Source organism: Erythrolamprus reginae, chromosome 8, assembly GCF_031021105.1.
Source record: "Erythrolamprus reginae isolate rEryReg1 chromosome 8, rEryReg1.hap1, whole genome shotgun sequence".
Classification (NCBI taxonomy): domain Eukaryota; kingdom Metazoa; phylum Chordata; class Lepidosauria; order Squamata; family Dipsadidae; genus Erythrolamprus; species Erythrolamprus reginae.
This window is the reverse complement of record NC_091957.1, coordinates 12697358-12716493: the sequence shown is the minus strand read 5'-3', so window position 1 is coordinate 12716493 and position 19136 is coordinate 12697358. Positions and strand designations below refer to the sequence as shown.

At 45.2% G+C, this 19136-nt stretch overlaps 2 protein-coding genes across 3 annotated transcripts in view; both read left to right on the top strand.

The window, feature by feature from the left end:
• Positions 1-2955: 2955 nt before the first annotated feature.
• Positions 2956-9919, top strand: LOC139171083 (zinc finger protein ZFP2-like). The gene is made up of 2 exons (XM_070758890.1): positions 2956-3090; positions 7806-9919. The coding sequence occupies exon 2, from the start codon at positions 7997-7999 to the stop codon at positions 9191-9193; it is 1197 nt and encodes a 398-aa protein (XP_070614991.1). The 5' UTR covers positions 2956-3090; positions 7806-7996; the 3' UTR covers positions 9194-9919.
• Positions 9920-15134: 5215 nt separating this feature from the next.
• The window catches only part of SNAPC4 (small nuclear RNA activating complex polypeptide 4), a 47717-nt gene continuing 43715 nt past the window's right edge, over positions 15135-19136 (top strand). For both annotated transcript variants that reach the window (XM_070758864.1, XM_070758865.1), the window contains exons 1-3: positions 15135-15282; positions 17058-17201; positions 18363-18403. In XM_070758864.1, the coding sequence (XP_070614965.1) occupies positions 17069-17201; positions 18363-18403 (174 nt within the window). In that variant the 5' untranslated portion in view covers positions 15135-15282; positions 17058-17068. The remainder of the gene's footprint in view (positions 15283-17057; positions 17202-18362; positions 18404-19136) is intronic.

Below are 19136 nucleotides of genomic sequence, written 5' to 3'. Positions count from 1 at the left end.
AAAGACTTCATGAACTCAATCTGTATAGTCTGGAGGACCAAAGGAAAAGGGGTGACATGATCGAAACATTTAAATATGTTAAAGGGTTAAATAAGGTCCGGGAGGGAAGTGTTTTTAATAGGAAAGTGAACACAAGAACAAGGGGACACAATCTGAAGTTAGTTGGGGGAAAGATCAAAAGCAACATGAGAAAATATTATTTTACTGAAAGAGTAGTAGATCCTTGGAACAAACTTCCAGCAGACATGGTAGATAAATCCACAGTAACTGAATTTAAACATGCCTGGGATAAACATATATCCATCCTAAGATAAAATACAGAAAATAGTATAAGGGCAGACTAGATGGACCATGAGGTCTTTTTCTGCCGTCAGACTTCTATGTTTCTATGGTTCAGTCCTGACCTACAGATACATAGCTAGTCCTTGAGTTAGAACCATTCGTTAAGCAACTATTCAAAGATACAAGTACAGTGAAAGTGAGTTACAGCTGGTCCTCACATTTTGACTGTTCCACCTTTCCTCACAATCATAAGACCAAATCCCAGCATATGTATTTACAATGGTTGCAGTGACCCATGCTCATTGGATCAACAGCGTGGCTTCTGGACAGGAAAGTCAATGGGTGGAGGCTTGATTGGCTGGATACGCTTAATAACGTGATTAAACTTAATGACTGCTGCCATTTGCTTTACAACCTGCTTGAAAGCTCCCTACAGTAGCTGTGAGCAACCTTAGCAAAAATTGTCTTCAATTTGGTGCGACTCTCTGGATCCAGCTCCCCCCGGAGATTAGAACTGCCCCCACCCTCCTTGCCTTCCGTAAACTCCTTAAATCCCACCTTTGCTGCCAGGCATGGGGGAATTGAGATATTTCCCCCGGGCCTATACAATTTATGTATGGTATGTTTGTATGTATGTCTGATTCGTAATGGGAGTTTTAAAATGTTTTTAAATTATTAGATTCGTTATGAATTGTTCTATTGCTGTTGTGAGCCTCCCTGAGTCTACGGAGAGGGACGCCATACAAATCTAATAAATAAATAAATAAACTCATTTGGTAGGGAAGGTTTGCCTATTTGCCGATGACTCTAAAGTGTGCAATAGGGTTGATATTCCTGGAGGGGTCTGTAATATGGTAAATGATTTAGCTTTACTAGATAAATGGTCAGAGCAATGGAAACTGCAGTTTAATATTTCCAAATATAAAATAATGCACGGGGAAAAGGAATCCTCAATCTGAGTATTGCATTGGCAGTCCTCTGTTAGCAAAAACTTCAGAAGAGAAGGATTTAGGGGTAGTGATTTCTGACAGTCTCAAAATGGGTGAGCAGTGTGGTCGGGCAGTAGGAAAAGCAAGTAGGATGCTTGGCTGCATAGCTAGAGGTATAACAAGCAGGAAGAGGGAGATTGTGATCTCCTTATATAGAGCGCTGGTGAGACCCCATTTGGAATACTGTGTTCAGTTCTGGAGACCTCACCTACAAAAAGATATTGACAAAATTGAACGGGTCCAAAGATGGGCTACAAGAATGGTGGAAGGTCTTAAGCATAAAACATATCAGGAAAGACTTCATGAACTCAATCTGTATAGTCTGGAGGACAGAAGAAATAGGGGAGACATGATCGAAACATTTAAATATGTTAAAGGGTTAAATAAGGTTCAGGAGGGAAGTGTTTTTAATAGGAAAGTAAACACAAGAACAAGGGGACACAATCTGAAGTTAGTTGGGGGAAAGATCAAAGGCAACATGAGAAAATATTATTTCATTGAAAGAGTAGTAGATCCTTGGAACAAACTTCCAGCAGACGTGGTTGGTAAATCCACAGTAACTGAATTTAAACATGCCTGGGATAAACATATATCCATTGTAAGATAAAATACAGGAAATAGTATAAGGGCAGACTAGATGGACCATGAGGTCTTTTTCTGCCGTCAGTCTTCTATGTTTCTATGTTTCTAAATTATTAGATTTGTTGTGAATTGTTCTATTGCTGTTGTGAGCCGCCCCGAATCTACAGAGAGGGGCGCCATACAAATATAATAAATAAATAAATAAACCCATTTAGCATCCTTCTTTAGCAACGGAAATTCTGAATCCAATTGTAGTTGTAAGTCCCCGACTACCTTTTTTTCCAGATCTCTAATTCTATAATAGGGTGTGCAGAATATGCAGAACTGAATTCTGAACTGTGGTGTAGAGAGTAAGGGAAATACCGCCATGAAGATCATCAGTTCGTGAATTATTGGCCATGGTGTCTTGAAGGAAAAGCAGCATTGAGGGAGATCAAACAAATAGGCAAGTCAAAATAGACAAAGAAATAAGAAATCTTTTCTGAATATATACAAAACACCTGGCTGAGGAATTCTGGGATTTGCAGTTCCACAGGTCATAAAGGGGGCAGTTTCCTCACCTCTACCTTAATGGAACTACTTTCACATGGAAGGCAGTCGGGTACCCAAAGACAGGTGTCTGCAACCGTGGCAACATTAGGCCTGGAGGACTTCAACTCCCAGAATTCCTCAGCCAGCATGGAATTCTGGGAGTTGAAGTCCCTCAGGCTTAAAGTTACCAAGGGTGGAGCCCCCTGCCCTAAGGTTCTGCCTAGGGCTCAGAGCAGGACTCTTCCATTATCTTCAGAAAGAATTTAGACCCGGGGTCAGAAGGGGAACTCATCCAATGGGCGGATGGCACCATTCTGCGAGGAACCTCTGGCAGTTTAAACAATGGACTCCAAATTCAGAATGGAGGGATTGAAACCCTGAGCCACAAAGGCCATTGAGTGCCAAGACAGGGAACATTCTCCGTGGGCAACTCTACAATTAGTAGCTCTCTGGTCTGGAAGGCCCCGCCCACGCCCTTCCCGGAAGTCTGCCCCTCTGGCGGCAGAGGAGGAGGAGTGGGAGACATTTGGCCGTCTAGAGCCCGCCCACGCCCTCCCCCTCCCCCGGAAGTCTGCCCCTCTGGCGGCAGAGGAGGAGGAGTGTGAGATGGTAGGCCATCTTCCGCCGTCTATGGCCCGGTCCAGCGCCCTCCCGCCCGGCGCCATGCTCGGCGAAAGCGTGGGGTCTCCCTAGGCAGGCCTTTCCGGTAAGGACGGCTCCTTGGCCCTTGCCTCTGCGCATGTGCAGAGTGTTTTCTGCATGGCGAGTGTGTCTCTATGTTTGTGTGTGAAGCTCTTTCGGGATGCTGTGCTTCTTTCTTGGCCAGGCTGGGGATGATGGTTCTCGGGGAAGCAGGCCTTGAGCAGGACGTGTGCCTCTCGCCTGTCAGAGAGCACTCCAGGTCCCATGGTTCCCAGCCAGGGGTCGCTGGCTGGGATTGATGGTGGTGTTCAATGGGGAGGGGAGCGGGCTTTACAATTCCCATGTTCAGCAACAGAGCCGAGGAAGAAAGTACTTCTGAGCACAAGCAAAGTGTGTGGTTTTCCCCAGGAAAAGAAGGGGGAACTGGGCTTTTCCCTCTCCAGAAAGCCCCCCACCCAATCCCGACCTTTCCTCCCTCAAAACGATTTGGCTGGGCAAAAGGAGCAGGAAGAATTTTCCTGGAGGTTTAGAGTCAGTTATGAATGTGGGCAGAGGAGCTGCAGGGAGAGTCTTTTAATACTGATCGATCAATACAGAAATAATCTGGAGGACAGAAGGAAAAGGGGCATGATGGAAACATTTAAATATGTTAAAGGATTAAATAAGGTTCAGGTGGGAAGTGTTTTTAATAGGAAAGTGAACACGGGGACACAATCTGAGGTGAGTGGGGGGAAGATCAGAAGCAACATGAGAAAATATTTTACTGTGAAAGAGTAGTAGATGCTTGGAACAAACTTCCAGCAGACATGCCTGGGATAAACATAGATCCATCTTAAGATAAAAATACAGCAAATGTTATAAGGGCATCAATCTTCTGCAATCAATCTTCTATGTTTATCTGTAATCAGTGCAAGATGGATCTCTAGAGCAAGGTTTCCCAATCTTGACAACTCGAAGATATCTGGACTTCAACTCCCAGAATTCCCCAGCCAGTGAATGCTGGCTGGGGAATTCTGGGAGTTGAAGTCCAGATATCTTCAAGTTGCCATGGTTGGGAAACACTGCTCTAGAGGGAGATTATTGGCACGGCCCAATTGCCTGCCTGTGGCTCCCGAAGAAGGACAGGAAAGAAATCTTAAAAAAAAAACCAACATCACAGCACCACATCCACAATATGAATAATAGCCATTTCCTCTGTGGAGTAAGATGTTTTCATTGAGCAGCAATTTAGCATAGACTAGAGCTGGAAGGACCTTGGAGGTCTTCTAGTCCAGCCCGCCCTCAACCAGTTCTTCATACGGAGTTGAGAAAAACCCAATATATTGAGATAAAACTGAGAAAGCTTCCAAAGGCAGACATGGAGCTGGCACGCAGAGCCCCTTTGATGCCTGTTAACCTTTTAGAAGAAGAATTTGGGGGTTTGGTTGTAATTTTGTGGTGTGTATTTTTTTTTTATCTCCACAGGAACAATTTTACAAATTAGGTTCAATTAACTGGCTGTGATTAATATTTATTTATTTATTTATTGGATTTGTATGCCGCCCCTCTCCAGAGACTCGGGGCGGCTAACAGCAACAATAAAACAGTGTACAATAGTAATTTGGTATTAGAAATGATTAAAAACCCATTAATATAAAAACCAAACATAAATACATACATACCATGTATAGAATTGTAAAGACCTAGGGGGAAAGAGGATCTCAATTCCCCCATGCCTGGCGGCAGAGGTGGGTTTTAAATTGTTTACGAAAGGCAAGGAGGGTGGGGGCAGTTCTAATCTCTGGGGGGAGTTGGTTCCAGAGGGCCGGGGCCGCCACAGAGAAGGCTCTCCCCCTGGGTCCCGCCAGGCGACATTGCTTAGTTGACGGGACCTGGAAAAGATCCACTATGTGGGACCTAACTGGTCGCTGGGATTCGTGCAGCAGAAGGCGGTCCCTGAGGTAATCTGGTCCAGTGCCATGAAGGGCTTTATAACCAACACTTTGAATTGTGACTGGAAACTGATCGGCAACCAATGCAGACTGCGGAGTGTTGGTGTAACATGGGCATATTTGGGAAAGCCCATGATTGCTCTCGCAGCTGCATTCTGCATGATCTGAAGTTTCCGAACACTTTTCAAAGGTAGCCCCATGTAGAGAGCGTGACAGTAGTCAAGCCTCGAGGTGATGAGGGCATGAGCGACCGTGAGCAGTGACTCCCGGTCCAAGTAGGGCCACAACTGGTGCACAAGGCGAACCTGGGCGAACGTCCCCCTCGCCACAGCTGCAAGATGTTTCTCTAATGTGAGCTGTGGATCGAGGAGGATGCCCAAATATAAAGATACCATCAATCCTATAGGGTAGGCCAGACTAAGAAATCAATGCCGTGTAGGCCTAAACATTACTTTTGTTAAAGTAGCTGTAATAACAGAATTTTGCCAGCCTGAATACGCTACCCATCTTCACTTCAGCTTGCTATGTATTAAGGAGAGGCTTGGCTGAGCTGTTTTCTCAAGTTACTGTTCTACCCTGAACTTGGTTTTCTTTAATCTGGTCACTGATAGCAGTTCTTCCCCCTGTCCTTCAAGGCTGTTTTTTATTCCCTCTGAGATACCCAGCGAATTAAAGCTGAACTTGAACCTGGGTCTGCTCAATCCAGCACTTTAACCACAACAGAACTAATTTTATTAATTTTTATTTGCTGCCTCTCTCAACCTGTGCTCTAGACCAATGTTTCCCAACCTTGGCAACTTGAAGATATCTGGACTACAACTCCTAGAATTCCCCAGCCAGCAAGGTTGGGAAACACTGCTCTAGGCCAGGGGTGGGCAATTAATTTTGCCACAGGGCCGCATGAGAAATTGGGATGGTTTTTGAGGGCCGGACTAATATAATTAACTCAGTTCTACCCAATACAGTAGTACCCCTAGATACGAGCATAATTCGTTCCATAAGGGAGCTTGTATCTCGAGGCAACTCATATTCTGGAACAAATAACTTTTTTCCCCTCCGAGATAACCAAAAGCAAGGATTCTTGCGCCACCTAGTGGACGCTCGGCTCGTATCCCGAATTTGAGCTCGGGATTAGAACAGAAATGTCTCTCCCCTCGTGGCTCGTATCTTGAAGTACTCGCATGTAGAGCAGCTCATATCTAGAGGTACTACTGTACTGTATATCACTGGGTAGAACTGAGTTAATTATATTACAATTATAAATTATATTATATTATGTATTTTATATTATATATTATACAGTATATAGATAATTATACAGTGATATCTTGTCTTACAAACTTAATTGGTTCTGGGACGAGGTTCTTAAGGTGAAAAGTTTGTAAGATGAAACAATGTTTCCCATAGGAATCAATAGAAAAGTGATTAAAGCGTGCAAGCCCAAAATTCATCCCTTTTGCCAGCCGAAGCACCCGTTTTTGCACTGCTGGGATTTCCCTGAGGCTCCCCTCCATGGGAAACCCCACCTCCAGACTTTTGTGTTTTTGCAATGCTGCAGGGGATCCCAGCATTGCAGAAATGAGCTCTTCACTGGCAATGGAAGTCTGGGGGTGAGGTTTCTCAACGAAGGGAGCATCAGTGAAATCGCAGCATCGCAAAAACACCGAAGTCCTCAAAACCTCAACTCCAGACCTCTGGTGTTCCCCTGCTGGGATTTCCCTGCATCATCACAAAAACACAGAAGTCCGGAGGTGGGGTTTCCCATGGAAGGGAGTCTCAGGGGAATCCCAGCAGCGCAAAAACGGGTGCTTTGCTGGCAACGGAAGTCCGGAGGCAGGGCGTCCCAGCGGCGGCGGTGGGTTTGTAAGGTGAAAATAGTTTGTAAGAAGAGGCAAAAAAATCTTAAATCCTGGGTTTGTATCTCGAAAAGTTTGTATGACGAGGCGTTTGTAAGATGAGGTATCACTGTATATTATATCTTGAACACCTGGTTCTTATCCAGAAAAGTTGGACCGACTTCTGCGGGCCGGTCCCAGACAGCGGACGGGCCGCATCTTGCCCAGGTCTGCTCTAGGCAGCTTATAATAAAATCCATGCAGCTGGATACAGGTGGGGCGCAAAGGAGGCCGGTAGTCACAGTCCAGGAGGGTCCTCTGAAGAAGGGAAACATGGGAGGGAGGAGAGGTGGGGGTGCCTGAGGCCTGATCCGGAGAGCAGGATGGTAGGAGGGAGACTAAAGAGAGGGGAGGCTTTGGTCTGAGTCTCCACTGCGGGGAAGTGAATGCACCTGTGACCTGCTTCTCTTTCTTTCTTTCTTTCTTTCTTTCTTTCTTTCTTTCTTTCTTTCTTTCTTTCTTTCTTTTTAATTAAAAGTTTAAAAGTTTTTATTTACAAATGTACAAAACGTAAAAGAATAATCGAAACAGAAAAACAGTTAAGTCCTAGCATAATATAACAGTTTACAAACTTAAAAACTTGTAAAGAAGAGAGAAAAGGAGTAAGTAGAAAAAGGGCAAAGGAGAGGAGGGAAAAGGGTAGAAGAGTCAGAGGACATAGAAAGGATAGAAAGGGTAGGGATTGGCGAATGTCCGGGGGAGCTGTATTGAAAACGAGAACTAATTCCTAATTTATTAGCTCGTTACCATGGTTCGGATTAATCATCTGGATAGGCAAATGCAAGTGTTGAGTTAATCAAAGTATAGAGATTTTAAGAAATGGTAGTAAATATTCTATCTGTATTCTATCTGTATATATCTAAGGTCTTTTATTACTATAGAAAATACAAGAGAGCTATATACCGGATTTGTAATTGGTCAGGTATATATCTGCTTCTCTTTCTTTCCTTCAGGAGGGCGGAGGAGCCTGGCAGAGGCTGGAACGAAGTGGCGCCTAAGAGGAAGAGGAGGAGAGTAGGCCCCACAGAAGAGCTTGACACGGCACAGCTTCCCCGGGAAAAAGCGGGGAAAGGTGGGAAGGCTCTGGTGCTGCTGGAGGGATGACCCCATGAGGACCTTGTGAAAGGGGGCTGCCTGGAGGGCGATGCGAGAAGGAGGAATGGGCCAAGACCATGAGATGGGCCTGGAGCTCAGAGAGTCTTTGGGGAGACCCAGAAGCCCCCAAAGGATCCAGGATGGAGGAAAGGAATATCAGTGTCCAGAATGTGAAAAATACTTCCAACAAAATTGTCATCTTCAAAGCCACCTAAGAATCCACACGGGAGAAAAACATCATAAATGCCTGGAGTGTGGAAAGAGCTTCAGGGAGAGGAGGAGTCTTTATAGTCATCAAAGAATCCACACAGGAGAGAAACCTCATCAATGCCTGGAGTGTGGAAAGAGCTTCAGTAGCAACAGCCACCTTTCTAGACATCAAAGAATCCACACAGGAGAGAAACCTCATCAATGCCTGGAGTGTGGAAAGAGCTTCAATCGGAGGGAAGTTCTTTGTAGACATCAAACAATCCACACAGGAGAGAAACCTCATAAATGCCTGGAGTGTGGAAAGAGCTTCAGCCACAGTAGCAACCTTTATAGTCATCAAAGAATCCACACTGGAGAAAAACCTCATAAATGCCTGGAGTGTGGAAAGGGCTTCAGTGACAGCATTGAGCTTTATAAACACCAAAGAATCCACACAGGAGAGACACCTCATAAATGCCTGGAATGTGGAAAGAGCTTCAGTCGTAGTAGCTACCTTTATCTACATCAAAGGATCCACACTGGAGAAAAACCTCATAAATGCCTCGAGTGTGGAAAGAGCTTCAGTCGCAGTAGCAACCTTTATAGTCATCAAAGAATCCACACAGGAGAGAAACCTCATAAATGCCTCGAGTGTGGAAAGAGCTTCAGTGAGAGAACAAGCCTTTATAGACACCAAAGAATCCACACAGGAGAGAAACCTCATAAATGCCTGGAATGTGGAAAGAGCTTCAGTCGTAGTAGCTACTTTTATGTACATCAAAGGAGCCACACTGGAGAAAAACCTCATAAATGCCTCGAGTGTGGAAAGAGCTTCAGTCGCAGTAGCAACCTTTATAGACACCAAAGAATCCACACAGGAGAGAAACCTCATAAATGCCTGGAATGTGGAAAGAGCTTCAGTCGTAGTAGCTACTTTTATGTACATCAAAGGAGCCACACTGGAGAAAAACCTCATAAATGCCTGGAGTGTGGAAAGAGCTTCAATCTGAGGGGAAACCTTTGTAGACATCAAATGATCCATTTACAAAAACAGTAGGAACAGTAGAAAAAATCCTTCTTGGAAGCTCAGTCAAACTTCTTGAGTTCATGAGATGGGTTTTTTTAAACGTTTCCCTGGACACAAACGGTGAGGAATGCATCTCACTGTGGGGCGCAGTTTGGGGGTGGCAGGTGGAATTGTGGATTGGGCAGGCCAGGCTCTGAGAAGCACATCTTTCCGGAAACTGGCAGCTCTTTCACATCTAAAGTGTGCAATAGGATTGATATTCCTGGAGGCGTCTGTAATATGGTAAATGATTTAGCTTTACTAGATAAATGGTCAAAGCAATGGAAACTGCAGTTTAATGTTTCCAAATGTAAAATAATGCACTTGGGGAAAAGGAATCCTCAATCTGAGTATTGTATTGGCAATTCTGTGTTAGAAAAACTTCAGAAGGATTTAGGGGTAGTGATTTCTGACAGTCTCAAAATGGGTGAACAGTGCGGTCAGGCGGTAGGGAAAGCAAGTAGGATGCTTGGCTGCATAGCTAGAGGTATAACAAGCAGGAAGAAGGAGATTATGATCCCGCTATATAGAGTGCTGGTGAGACCACATTTGGAATACTGTGTTCAGTTCTGGAGACCTCACCTACAAAAAGATATTGACAAAGTTGAACGGGTCCAAAGACGGGCTACAAGAATGGTGGAAGGTCTTAAGCATAAAACGTATCAGGAAAGACTTAATGAACTCAGTCTGTATAGTCTGGAGGACAGAAGGAAAAGGGGGGACATGATCGAAACATTTAAATATGTTAAAGGGTTAAATAAGGTTCAGGAGGGAAGTGTTTTTAATAGGAAAGTGAACACAAGAACAAGGGGGCACAATCTGAAGTTAGTTGGGGGAAAGATCAAAAGCAACGTGAGAAAATATTATTTCACTGAAATAGTAGTAGATCCTTGGAACAAACTTCCAGCAGACGTGGTTGGTAAATCCACAGTAACTGAGTTTAAACATGCCTGGCATAAACATCCATCCATCCTGAGATAAAATACAGGAAATAGTATAAGGGCAGACTAGATGGACCATGAGGTCTTTTTCTGCCGTTGGACGTCTATGTATGTTCGGACGTCTATGTATGTTCGGCCAGTCTGTGTAGGGAAACACCTTGTATGGCAAAGAAGAACCTTCTGCAAACGTGAGAAGTCATTAATTGCTTACACTGACAAGAAGTTTCTCTTTACCATGCAAGGTGTTTCCCTGCAGAGACCGGCTGAGAGTCCAACGGAGCTTCCACTCGCCAGTAACATATGCATAGTAATATGTTACTACTGGTCCGGTGCAGTGCACCACTAGCAGCCATGTGGCTGCAAAGTTTGCCAGGATGGCTTCCCTATCCCTGCCAGCCAGCACCTTCTGATAAAGGTTGCAAGCATGGCAGGGAAATTAGGAAGCAGCTTGACATGGCTACAAAGGTTGCCGGGTGGCTCCCTCTCTTCCTGCTGGCTAACACCTCCTGAAACTCATTTGGAGCTTCTCGGGCTGGAGCCTGGTACTGCCAAAGTGGGAGGGAATGGAAAGAGCAGTTGCCGCCTGTTTCCCCACCCCTTCGGCTGCCCGAGAAGCTCTGAATGCGCGGGAATGATCCGATGCCTGGCTGCACGCTCAGAGCTTCCCAGGCTGGCGGAGATGGGGCGGGAACGGGGATAGTTTCTGCTGCCCGTTCCCCCCGCCCCCTCCAATCTCGGTTGCCCGAGAAGCTCTGAATGCGCGGGAATGACCCGATGCCTGGCTGCACGCTCAGAGCTTCCCAGGCTGGCGGAGATGGGGCGGGAACGGGGATAGTTTCTGCTGCCCGTTCCCCCCGCCCCCTCCAATCTCGGCTGCCCGAGAAGCTCTGAATGCGCGGGAATGACCCGATGCCTGACTGCACGCTCAGAGCTTCTCAGGCCGACGGAGATGGGGTGGGAACGGGGATAGATTCTGCTGCCCGTTTCCCTCGCCCCCCCCTCCAATCTCGGCTGCCCGAGAAGCTCTGAATGCGCGGGAATGATCTGATGCCTGACTGCACGCTCAGAGAGAGGGAGAGGGACCCAAAGGCAAGGGCAGAGAAGGGGGGCGGGGGGCGGGGGGAAGGAAAGCTTTGGCTGCCACGTGAGCCCCGAGATTTTTATTTTTAAATTTTTTTTATTTATTAGATTTGTATGCCGCCCCTCTCCGCAGACTCGGGGCGGCTAACAACAATAATAAAAACAATGTATCACAAATCTAATATTAAAAAGTTTCTAAAAGACCCCTTATTTAAAAAAGCAAGACATACACACAACATACCATGCATAAATTATATAGGCCGGGGGAGATGTCTCAATTCCCCCATGCCTGACGGCAGAGGTGGGTTTTAAGAAATTTGCGAAAGGCAAGGAGGGTGGGGGCAATCCTAATCTCTGGGGGGAGCTTGTTCCAGATGGTCGGCGCCGCCACAGAGAAGGCTCTTCCCCTGGGTCCCGCTAGATGACATTGTTTAGTCGACGGGACCCGGAGAAGGCCAACTCTGTGGGACCTAACTGGTCGCTGGGATTCGTGCGGCATTCGTGTGGTTGTGAGAATAAGGATGGTGGCTGGAGGTTGTCATACACCGAATGTTAACAGGGAGGGGCTGAGACTGCAGCGTTGGACTGTAAATACGTTTAGGGGAAGTTTCTGACACAGGAAACAGAACATGAGGAGGGGACTTTTTGGAGAGAGGGTTTCTCCTATGCGCCGGAAGATGCACTTTCTCCCTGCCGGCCTCCCATTCCTTCGCACACATCCACCTAATGATCCTACCCCCCCCCCCCCCCCAACGATCTCTGCCAACTGAAGGGATTGCTGGTCCGTAGGGTTACGGAAACACCTTTTTTTTCTAGCTCTGCTCCATGTTGTTTGCAGCCAAGGAGGCTCTTTTCCAAGCTCAGGGAATCGAAGGGGGTGGGCTCTCGCTTCCCCCTGCTTTGTCGCTCATTTCTTCTTAAACAGAGTAAGAGAGCCATGGCTCTGGGTCTCCGCCCTCGACAGCAGCCCATGTCCATCCGCTGAGCTTTCTTGTTTTTATTTCCTCAAAAGGGCATGTTAGAGAAATCTATTACCTCTCATTGGAGAAATCTAAATTGGAAGCTGGATTTTTGTAAATGGCTTTCCGCTGTGATTATCTTAGAAACAGAAGACTGACGGCAGAAAAAGACCTCATGGTCCATCTAGTCTGCCCTTATACTATTTCCTGTGTTTTATCTTAGGATGGATATATGTTTATCCCAGGCATGTTTAAATTCAGTTACTGTGGATTTACCAACCACGTCTGTTGGAAGTTTGTTCCAAGGATCTACTACTAATAATCTAATCTAATAATATTTCCTCACGTTGCTTTTGATCTTTCCCCCAACTAACTTCAGATTGTGTCCCCTTGTTCTTGTGTTCACTTTCCTATTAAAAACACTTCCCTCCTGAACCTTATTTAACCCTTTAACATATTTAAATGTTTCGATCATGTCACCCCTTTTCCTTCTGTCCTCCAGACTATACAGATTGAGTTCATTAAGTCTTTCCTGATACGTTTTATGCTTAAGACCTTCCACCATTCTTGTAGCCCGTCTTTGGACCCGTTCAATTTTGTCAATATCTTTTTGTAGGTGAGGTCTCAGAACTGAACACAATATTCCAAATGTGGTCTCACCAGCGCTCTACATATCTTCTGAGAATGTTGAAGAAGGTTGTAGCTGTTAGTTACTACATCTGGATTGCTCTATAGAAAGTGTTTCAAAACATGCAAAAATAACTAAATATTTTTGCATTTCACTGGCTGACTGCTGATTTAGAGACTGCTTTAAGTCAGAGATATATTTCTTATTTAACATGGCTGCCAGTCAGAGTTGTCCTCAAGTACACAGATTTTATTATTAAATCTGTCTCCTTGATAGAACATTGCAGGGAGATGGAGCCATTTAGGCGATTCTGTCACGCTGAATATTGACAGCCCCAGAGACATTAAGTAATTAAATAGTTAACTGTGTTTCTTTAAAATCCTCCTATTATGATGTAATATCCTGCCACATCTAACCTCATATCATTCTTCTTCATGTAAAGATTCTCCATTCCTATTCTAACCTCCATTATGTGAAGACGTGTTTGTTATTTTGTCCACCGGGACATGTTTATTTTTCTACTTTTATAATAAAAGAAATATTGCTTTGAAAACAAATGAATGGACTCTCATCCGTCACCTACGCGGTGGGTTAATGTTCAAACAGACATTAATCACTCAAACCGTAACAGATTCCGTCCCAGATGCCTAATGGACCTAGTAGAGTTCCAGAGGGCGCTTGGTGAAATACCCGACTCGCTTATATACAATCGGTGTCTGGACATAATTTAAGGTGTTGGTTATCACCTACAAAGCCCTACATGGCATAGGACCAGATTATTTACAGGACAGTCTTCTGCCTCATACTTCCCAGAGGCTGAATGGAGCCCACGGGGTTGGCCTTCTCCAGATCCCGTTGGCCAAACAGTGCTGACTTGTGGGGCCGTGGGAGAAGGCCTCCTGTGTGGTGGCCCCGGCTCTCTGGAACCAACTACCCCGAGAGATCCGCTGCTCCCCCACTCTCTGGCCTTCCTGCAAAGCCTTAAAAACATGGCTTGCCGGCAGGCTTGGGACTGTTGAGCCATAGTACTCTGCTCCAGCCCAGAATGTGATGACTGTTGTATTGGATTTTAATTGTTGTACGTTGTTTTTATCATTGTATGCCACCCAGAGTCAGTCAGGAGTTGGGCGGCTTATAAACCTAACTTAAAACCTAAACCATGTTTTTGTAAAACCAGCAATAAAATACAGGTACAATAAAATATTTTATTGCTTTTGCATTGAGAAGTATCCAAGATTTCATCTCCTGAATATCGAATTTTGAAGGTTTTTCATTTCTGCAGGTGTTGTAATAGTATTAGTTCTTAAAAATGAAAATGAAACTGCAAGTATGAAGTTTGGTTTGGCTTATATTTTATATTTCGGGGGTGTTTTTCCAATCTTGGTGAAAACCAGGTCTCTAAGCAAATTCCTTCACTTTAAGGATTTGTTCTGGAAGGATTAGATACCACTGTGACCTCTTTTTGGGCTGAAGTTTCCATCTGCTGCCTGTGTATTGACAGTGCACATAAATATATTTTTATATTTTTGTTTTTTATGATGACTGCTTTCATATATTTGGTTTGGTTCTGTGCTACCCAGTCCCATTTGTATTAGATGGGCAGCCACATAAATGCGATACATAACTGTATAAAATGCACCTCTTTTCCAGTTCATAGCAATGGTTTAGTAGTGCTAAAGGACAGCTGTTTTACAGTGATTGGAGCGTTTTGAAGGCAGTGTATGTGTGGATGAAACAGAGTTCTTGCCTAAAACCACAGAAACTGATCAAAAAAGAACTAAAGCAAACCAAAGCGCTCATTGCCACCCATGGAGAAGTGCCAGAGACATTAATCTTGGGATTAAGTCTTTGAAGAAATAATTTTCTTAAAGAATACTCCATCTGGATGCACTGTTTTAATTAGTGTCCTTTTTATTTATTTGTTTGTTTGTTTTATTAGAGTTGAAAGGGACCCTGCAGGTCATCAAGTCCAACCCCCTGGTCAAGCAATAGTAATAATTTTCTTGAGGGATACTAATTTAAATAATTTTCTTAAAGGATACTAATTAAAGTAATGCATTCAGCTTTAGTTTAAGGTTAGTCGTGGAGAAGTTACACATTGCAGCTTCTCTCTGTTTCTTTTCCTCCTGGTTGGCTTTTCCAAGGTGTCACGTGTTCATATACCACACGGGCTCGCTCCCACCTCTGGTGCGCCGCTATTGGATGAGGCTCCGCAGCCGCAGATTGGCAAAGCCTGGAAAAGAAAGCGAACAGCGTATTGGCCGACGCATGGGCAGAAGGGCGGAGCCTAGGTAATTGTTCGCCCCAAGCGGGTGGAAGTAGGTGTGGCTACGGGGGAACGGTTGTGGTTGTAGTTCCGGTTTCATCCAGCCTTTGCTTTACGTCATTTCCTGGTCCTTCACCTGGCATATTTCCCCCCGTTTCCGGCCGATGGTTTCAAAGCGCACCTCCAGCCGTAGCGTCTTTGAGCAGGTGAGACTGCCGTCTATCAAGTTGAGGCGGCTGCAGCCTCTTCCGGCACGAGGGAGCGACGGCCGGCAGCTAGGCCCGTGGGAAGCCAGAGCTGGATTAGCTTTGCTTTAGGGTTGAGCCAGCCGGGGTGGGATGGAGCCAGTCCCGCAGCGGCGAACGGGTCGTGTGAAGGCAGCAGACGCGGGGACGGAGGGGGCGTTTTCAAAGGAGAAGCCCCCTCCCGCTCCACGTCTCGAGCCCTCCCCGAGGGTCCCTTTCCCATCCACACGGGGGCTTTATTTTGCGTGTGGCTCTGATTCGTGTCAGCAGCACCTGCGGGTGGCAACAAAAGGAGTGTCAAAGTCGGTGGTTAACACAGCGTGGCCTTCTCTGAGGAGCCGCCCAGAATCCTTTGGAGAGTGAAAATAATAATGAATGAAATGCACCTATGAAATGAGGGTGGTCCCTGTTTTCATCATCTGAATCGGTCTCTTTGTGCCTGAAGAGTGAAGCCTGCAAACCAGCATCTGTCTTTCCTGCCTGGGATGAGCAGAGCCCCGCTTTAGGGAGAGCCTTTAAACCTGTCTGTTTGGTGGTAGCAGCGCCTTGGATAGAAAGTCCCTCGGAGAGTAGTGAGGACAGCCGAACGCTTCCGGTTATTCAGGGACTGTTTATAAGCACAAATGGGCTTAGTGCTCAAAGCATTGTTAGAGACCCTGCATGCCCACTCCACTGTCTGTTTCTGTTACTTCCCTCCAGAACAGTGTTTCTCAACCTTGGCCTTTTGAAGATGTGGGGAATTCTGGGAATTGAAGTCCACACATCTTCAAATGGCCAAGGTTGAGAAACACTGCTGTAGGAGGAGGTTTGGAAGTATTTCTAGCAGGATTATCAGATTCTGTAACAGCTTTGTTCCCTATTTCATCCATTCTGGTAAATAGCCAAGATTAGTTTCTCTCACCACGTTCATGTATACAGCTGAACTAGAATGTGATGTTTCTCTGTGCCATATAAGTGTATGCGGGTGTATGCAATAATGGGCAGCCAAAATTTTTACTGCTACACTGGGTGTGGCTTACTTTGTGGGTGTGGCTTAATGGTCATGTGACTGGGTAGGAGTAGCTTGAATGATCATCATCATTGAAGTGGACTGCTAAGTCCTCACAACCTTACCAGTGTCGCTCACTGGGATGACAATTTGCTTCGTGTTTCCCACACTCTCCTTTCTGGGTCGCTCCCCCCCCCCCCCGGCGCCTCTGGCTGGGTAGCTAGGCGAACGGGTGCTGCCAGAAGCATAAATGCTGCCAGCACCGCTTCCACCCACACCTGCTTGCACTTCAGGCAGGAAGTGGCCACGTGAGGCTGGAGAGGAGCCGGGCAGGAGAGAGGGAAGCTCGTCTGAGGCCAGGAAGGAGGAAAGAGGAAAAAAGTAAGGAGCCCAGAGGCAGCAGCATCAGAAAAAAAAAGGAGAGCCGAGCCGAGACCAGTAATCCCAGAAGTGACAGCTGCCGATCAGCTGGAGCTGTGCACACATATTCATTTCCGCTGGTCGAACTATGTTCCACCCCGTCCTGCCTACTCCCCACCCCTGGATGTATGCATCATTATTATCTATGGAGAGCTGAAAAGAATGAAATTTCATTTTAATGTATACTGATTAGTGTGCATTTGAAGTGACAATAAAGTTCTGTTCCGTCCTACACCATTCTACATTCTGTTCTAATTCTAATCTATTCTGTATGCTGTACAATTCTGTTCTTTCTATTCATTCTTTGACTTTTCTGTCTTGTTTACAGGCACCTCAGCAATGGAACTCGAGGCGGAACGAGAGAAAATCAGACAGGAGATTGAAGAGCTGGAGAGGAGTTTGCGCCCAGTCATTCCGTCAGATGGGACTGGAGAGCTGGACTCCAGCTTGGAATCTGGATCTGAAGAGGAAGGTGCGACCTGGTGAAAAAAAATTCCATTTTGCCTTTTCATATCCTCCTGCATCACAAATCTCCCATGGCTGGACTCCAGTTGGGTAGGGAGGAGAGCTAAGAAATAACTAAAATCATAAGCGGGGCTTTTGAGTATATTGGTCAGCATTCCTGTGCTAAAGATTTACCTTGTGCTTTTACAAGATGTCCACAGTGCTTAAATGATATTGTAAAACACCCCCAAAAAGAAAAATGTGAGGGGTCCTGAAATTAGCAGAAACTCACAGCACTGATAATTATTACAAAAATGAGTGAATGTTATCATAAGGATACAGTGATACCTTGTCTTACAAACTTAATTGGTTCCAGGACGAGGTTCTTAAGGTGAAAAGTTTGTAAGACGAAACAATGTTTCCAATAGGAATGAATGGAAAAGTGATTAATGCGTGCAAGCCCAAAATTCACCCCTTTTGCCAGCCGAAGCACCCATTTTTGCGCTGCTGGGATTCACCTGAGGCTCCCTTCCATGGAAAACCCTACCTCCGGACTTCTGTGTTTTTGCAATGCTGCAGGGGAATCCCTGCATCGCAAAAATGAGCACTTTGCTGGCAATGGAAGTTTGGAGGTGGGGTTTCCCAGCGAAGGGAGCATCAGAGAAATTGCAGCATCGCAAAAACACCGAAGTCTTCGAAACCCCTCCACCCCCAGGCTTCCATTGCCAGCGAAGCGCCCGTTTTTGTGCTGCTGGGATTCCCCTGCAGCATCACAAAAGCACGGAAGTCCGGAAGTGGGGTTTCCCATGGAGGGGAGCCTCAGGGGAATCCCAGCAGCGCAAAAACGGATGCTCCGCTGGCAACAGAAGTCCGGAGGCGGGGCATCCCAGTGGCGGTGGTGGGTTTGTAAGGTGAAAATAGTTTGTAAGAAGAGGCAAAAAAATCTTAAACCCTGGGTTTGTATCTCGAAAAGTTTGTATGGCGAGGCGTTTGTAAGACGAGGTATCACTGTATTTGCAAACTATGAAATGGGTTTCCTGATCACCATGTGCTCTCTCAGCAACACGGTCCTAAGTCACCTCTTGTTTTCAAGTTATCTTTTGAAGTTGTCTGCTTAAATGGGCTGCCTATAAATTTAATAAATAATTAAAATGTTTCTTTCTCTCACATTTATATCTTCTCGCCTCAGATGACCTGGAAGAGGATGAATCTGATACTCAACTTGATATGGCAAGTAACCAAGTTGGAATTCTGCCTTGGGGACGTCTGCCTTTGAATATCGTTGCCCTTCTAACGTTCATCTTTATAGAAATACAGGAATGACTAAACAGAATGCAATTGCTAGAAATTGGGAGAAAGCAGAATTTCTTGTTGGTTTAGCCGCCTTTTGCAACCCACATTGGGTTAAAGCCAATGCTGGAGACAGCGAATTTACATGCTTACATAACAGGACTTTAAAACTATGCAACTGATTCTTGAATTACACTTATAATACAGCTAACAACACCCGTAGTTAAACTCCCTAGATTCTAATGCTTTAAGATAAATAATACTTGGCATTAAAATAATAGAAAAAGAAATGAACCTGTCATAGTTCCCTCTAAGCTGAGCAGTGAGCAATCGCTCACTTAAAAATCATCATCAACTCAGAGTTTTTCAAACGTGCCCAGAAGCCGAGAGGGAAAGAGTGAGAGGGAAGGAGAGAGAGAGGAAGAGAGAGAAACAGATAGAAAAAAGAGAGGAAGGAAAAGAGAAAGAAAAAGAATGGGAGTAAGGAAGAGAGAATCAAAATCTAGTTTGAAACTAGCTCAACTATTTAAGTGGCATTTTGATATTGATAGAGTTGCCCTATTATGAGCTCACTGTTATAGACACACAGTACAGTATTTTATTTTGAAATTCTCTGAGGCAAAACAGGGTGGGTTTTTTATTTGTTTGTTTGTTTGTTTATTTGTTTATTTAT

Excerpts from the sequence above, each read along its gene's own strand:
- LOC139171083 (XM_070758890.1), top strand. The coding sequence starts at position 7,997 with ATGCGAGAAGGAGGAATGGGCCAAGACCATGAGATGGGCCTGGAGCTC.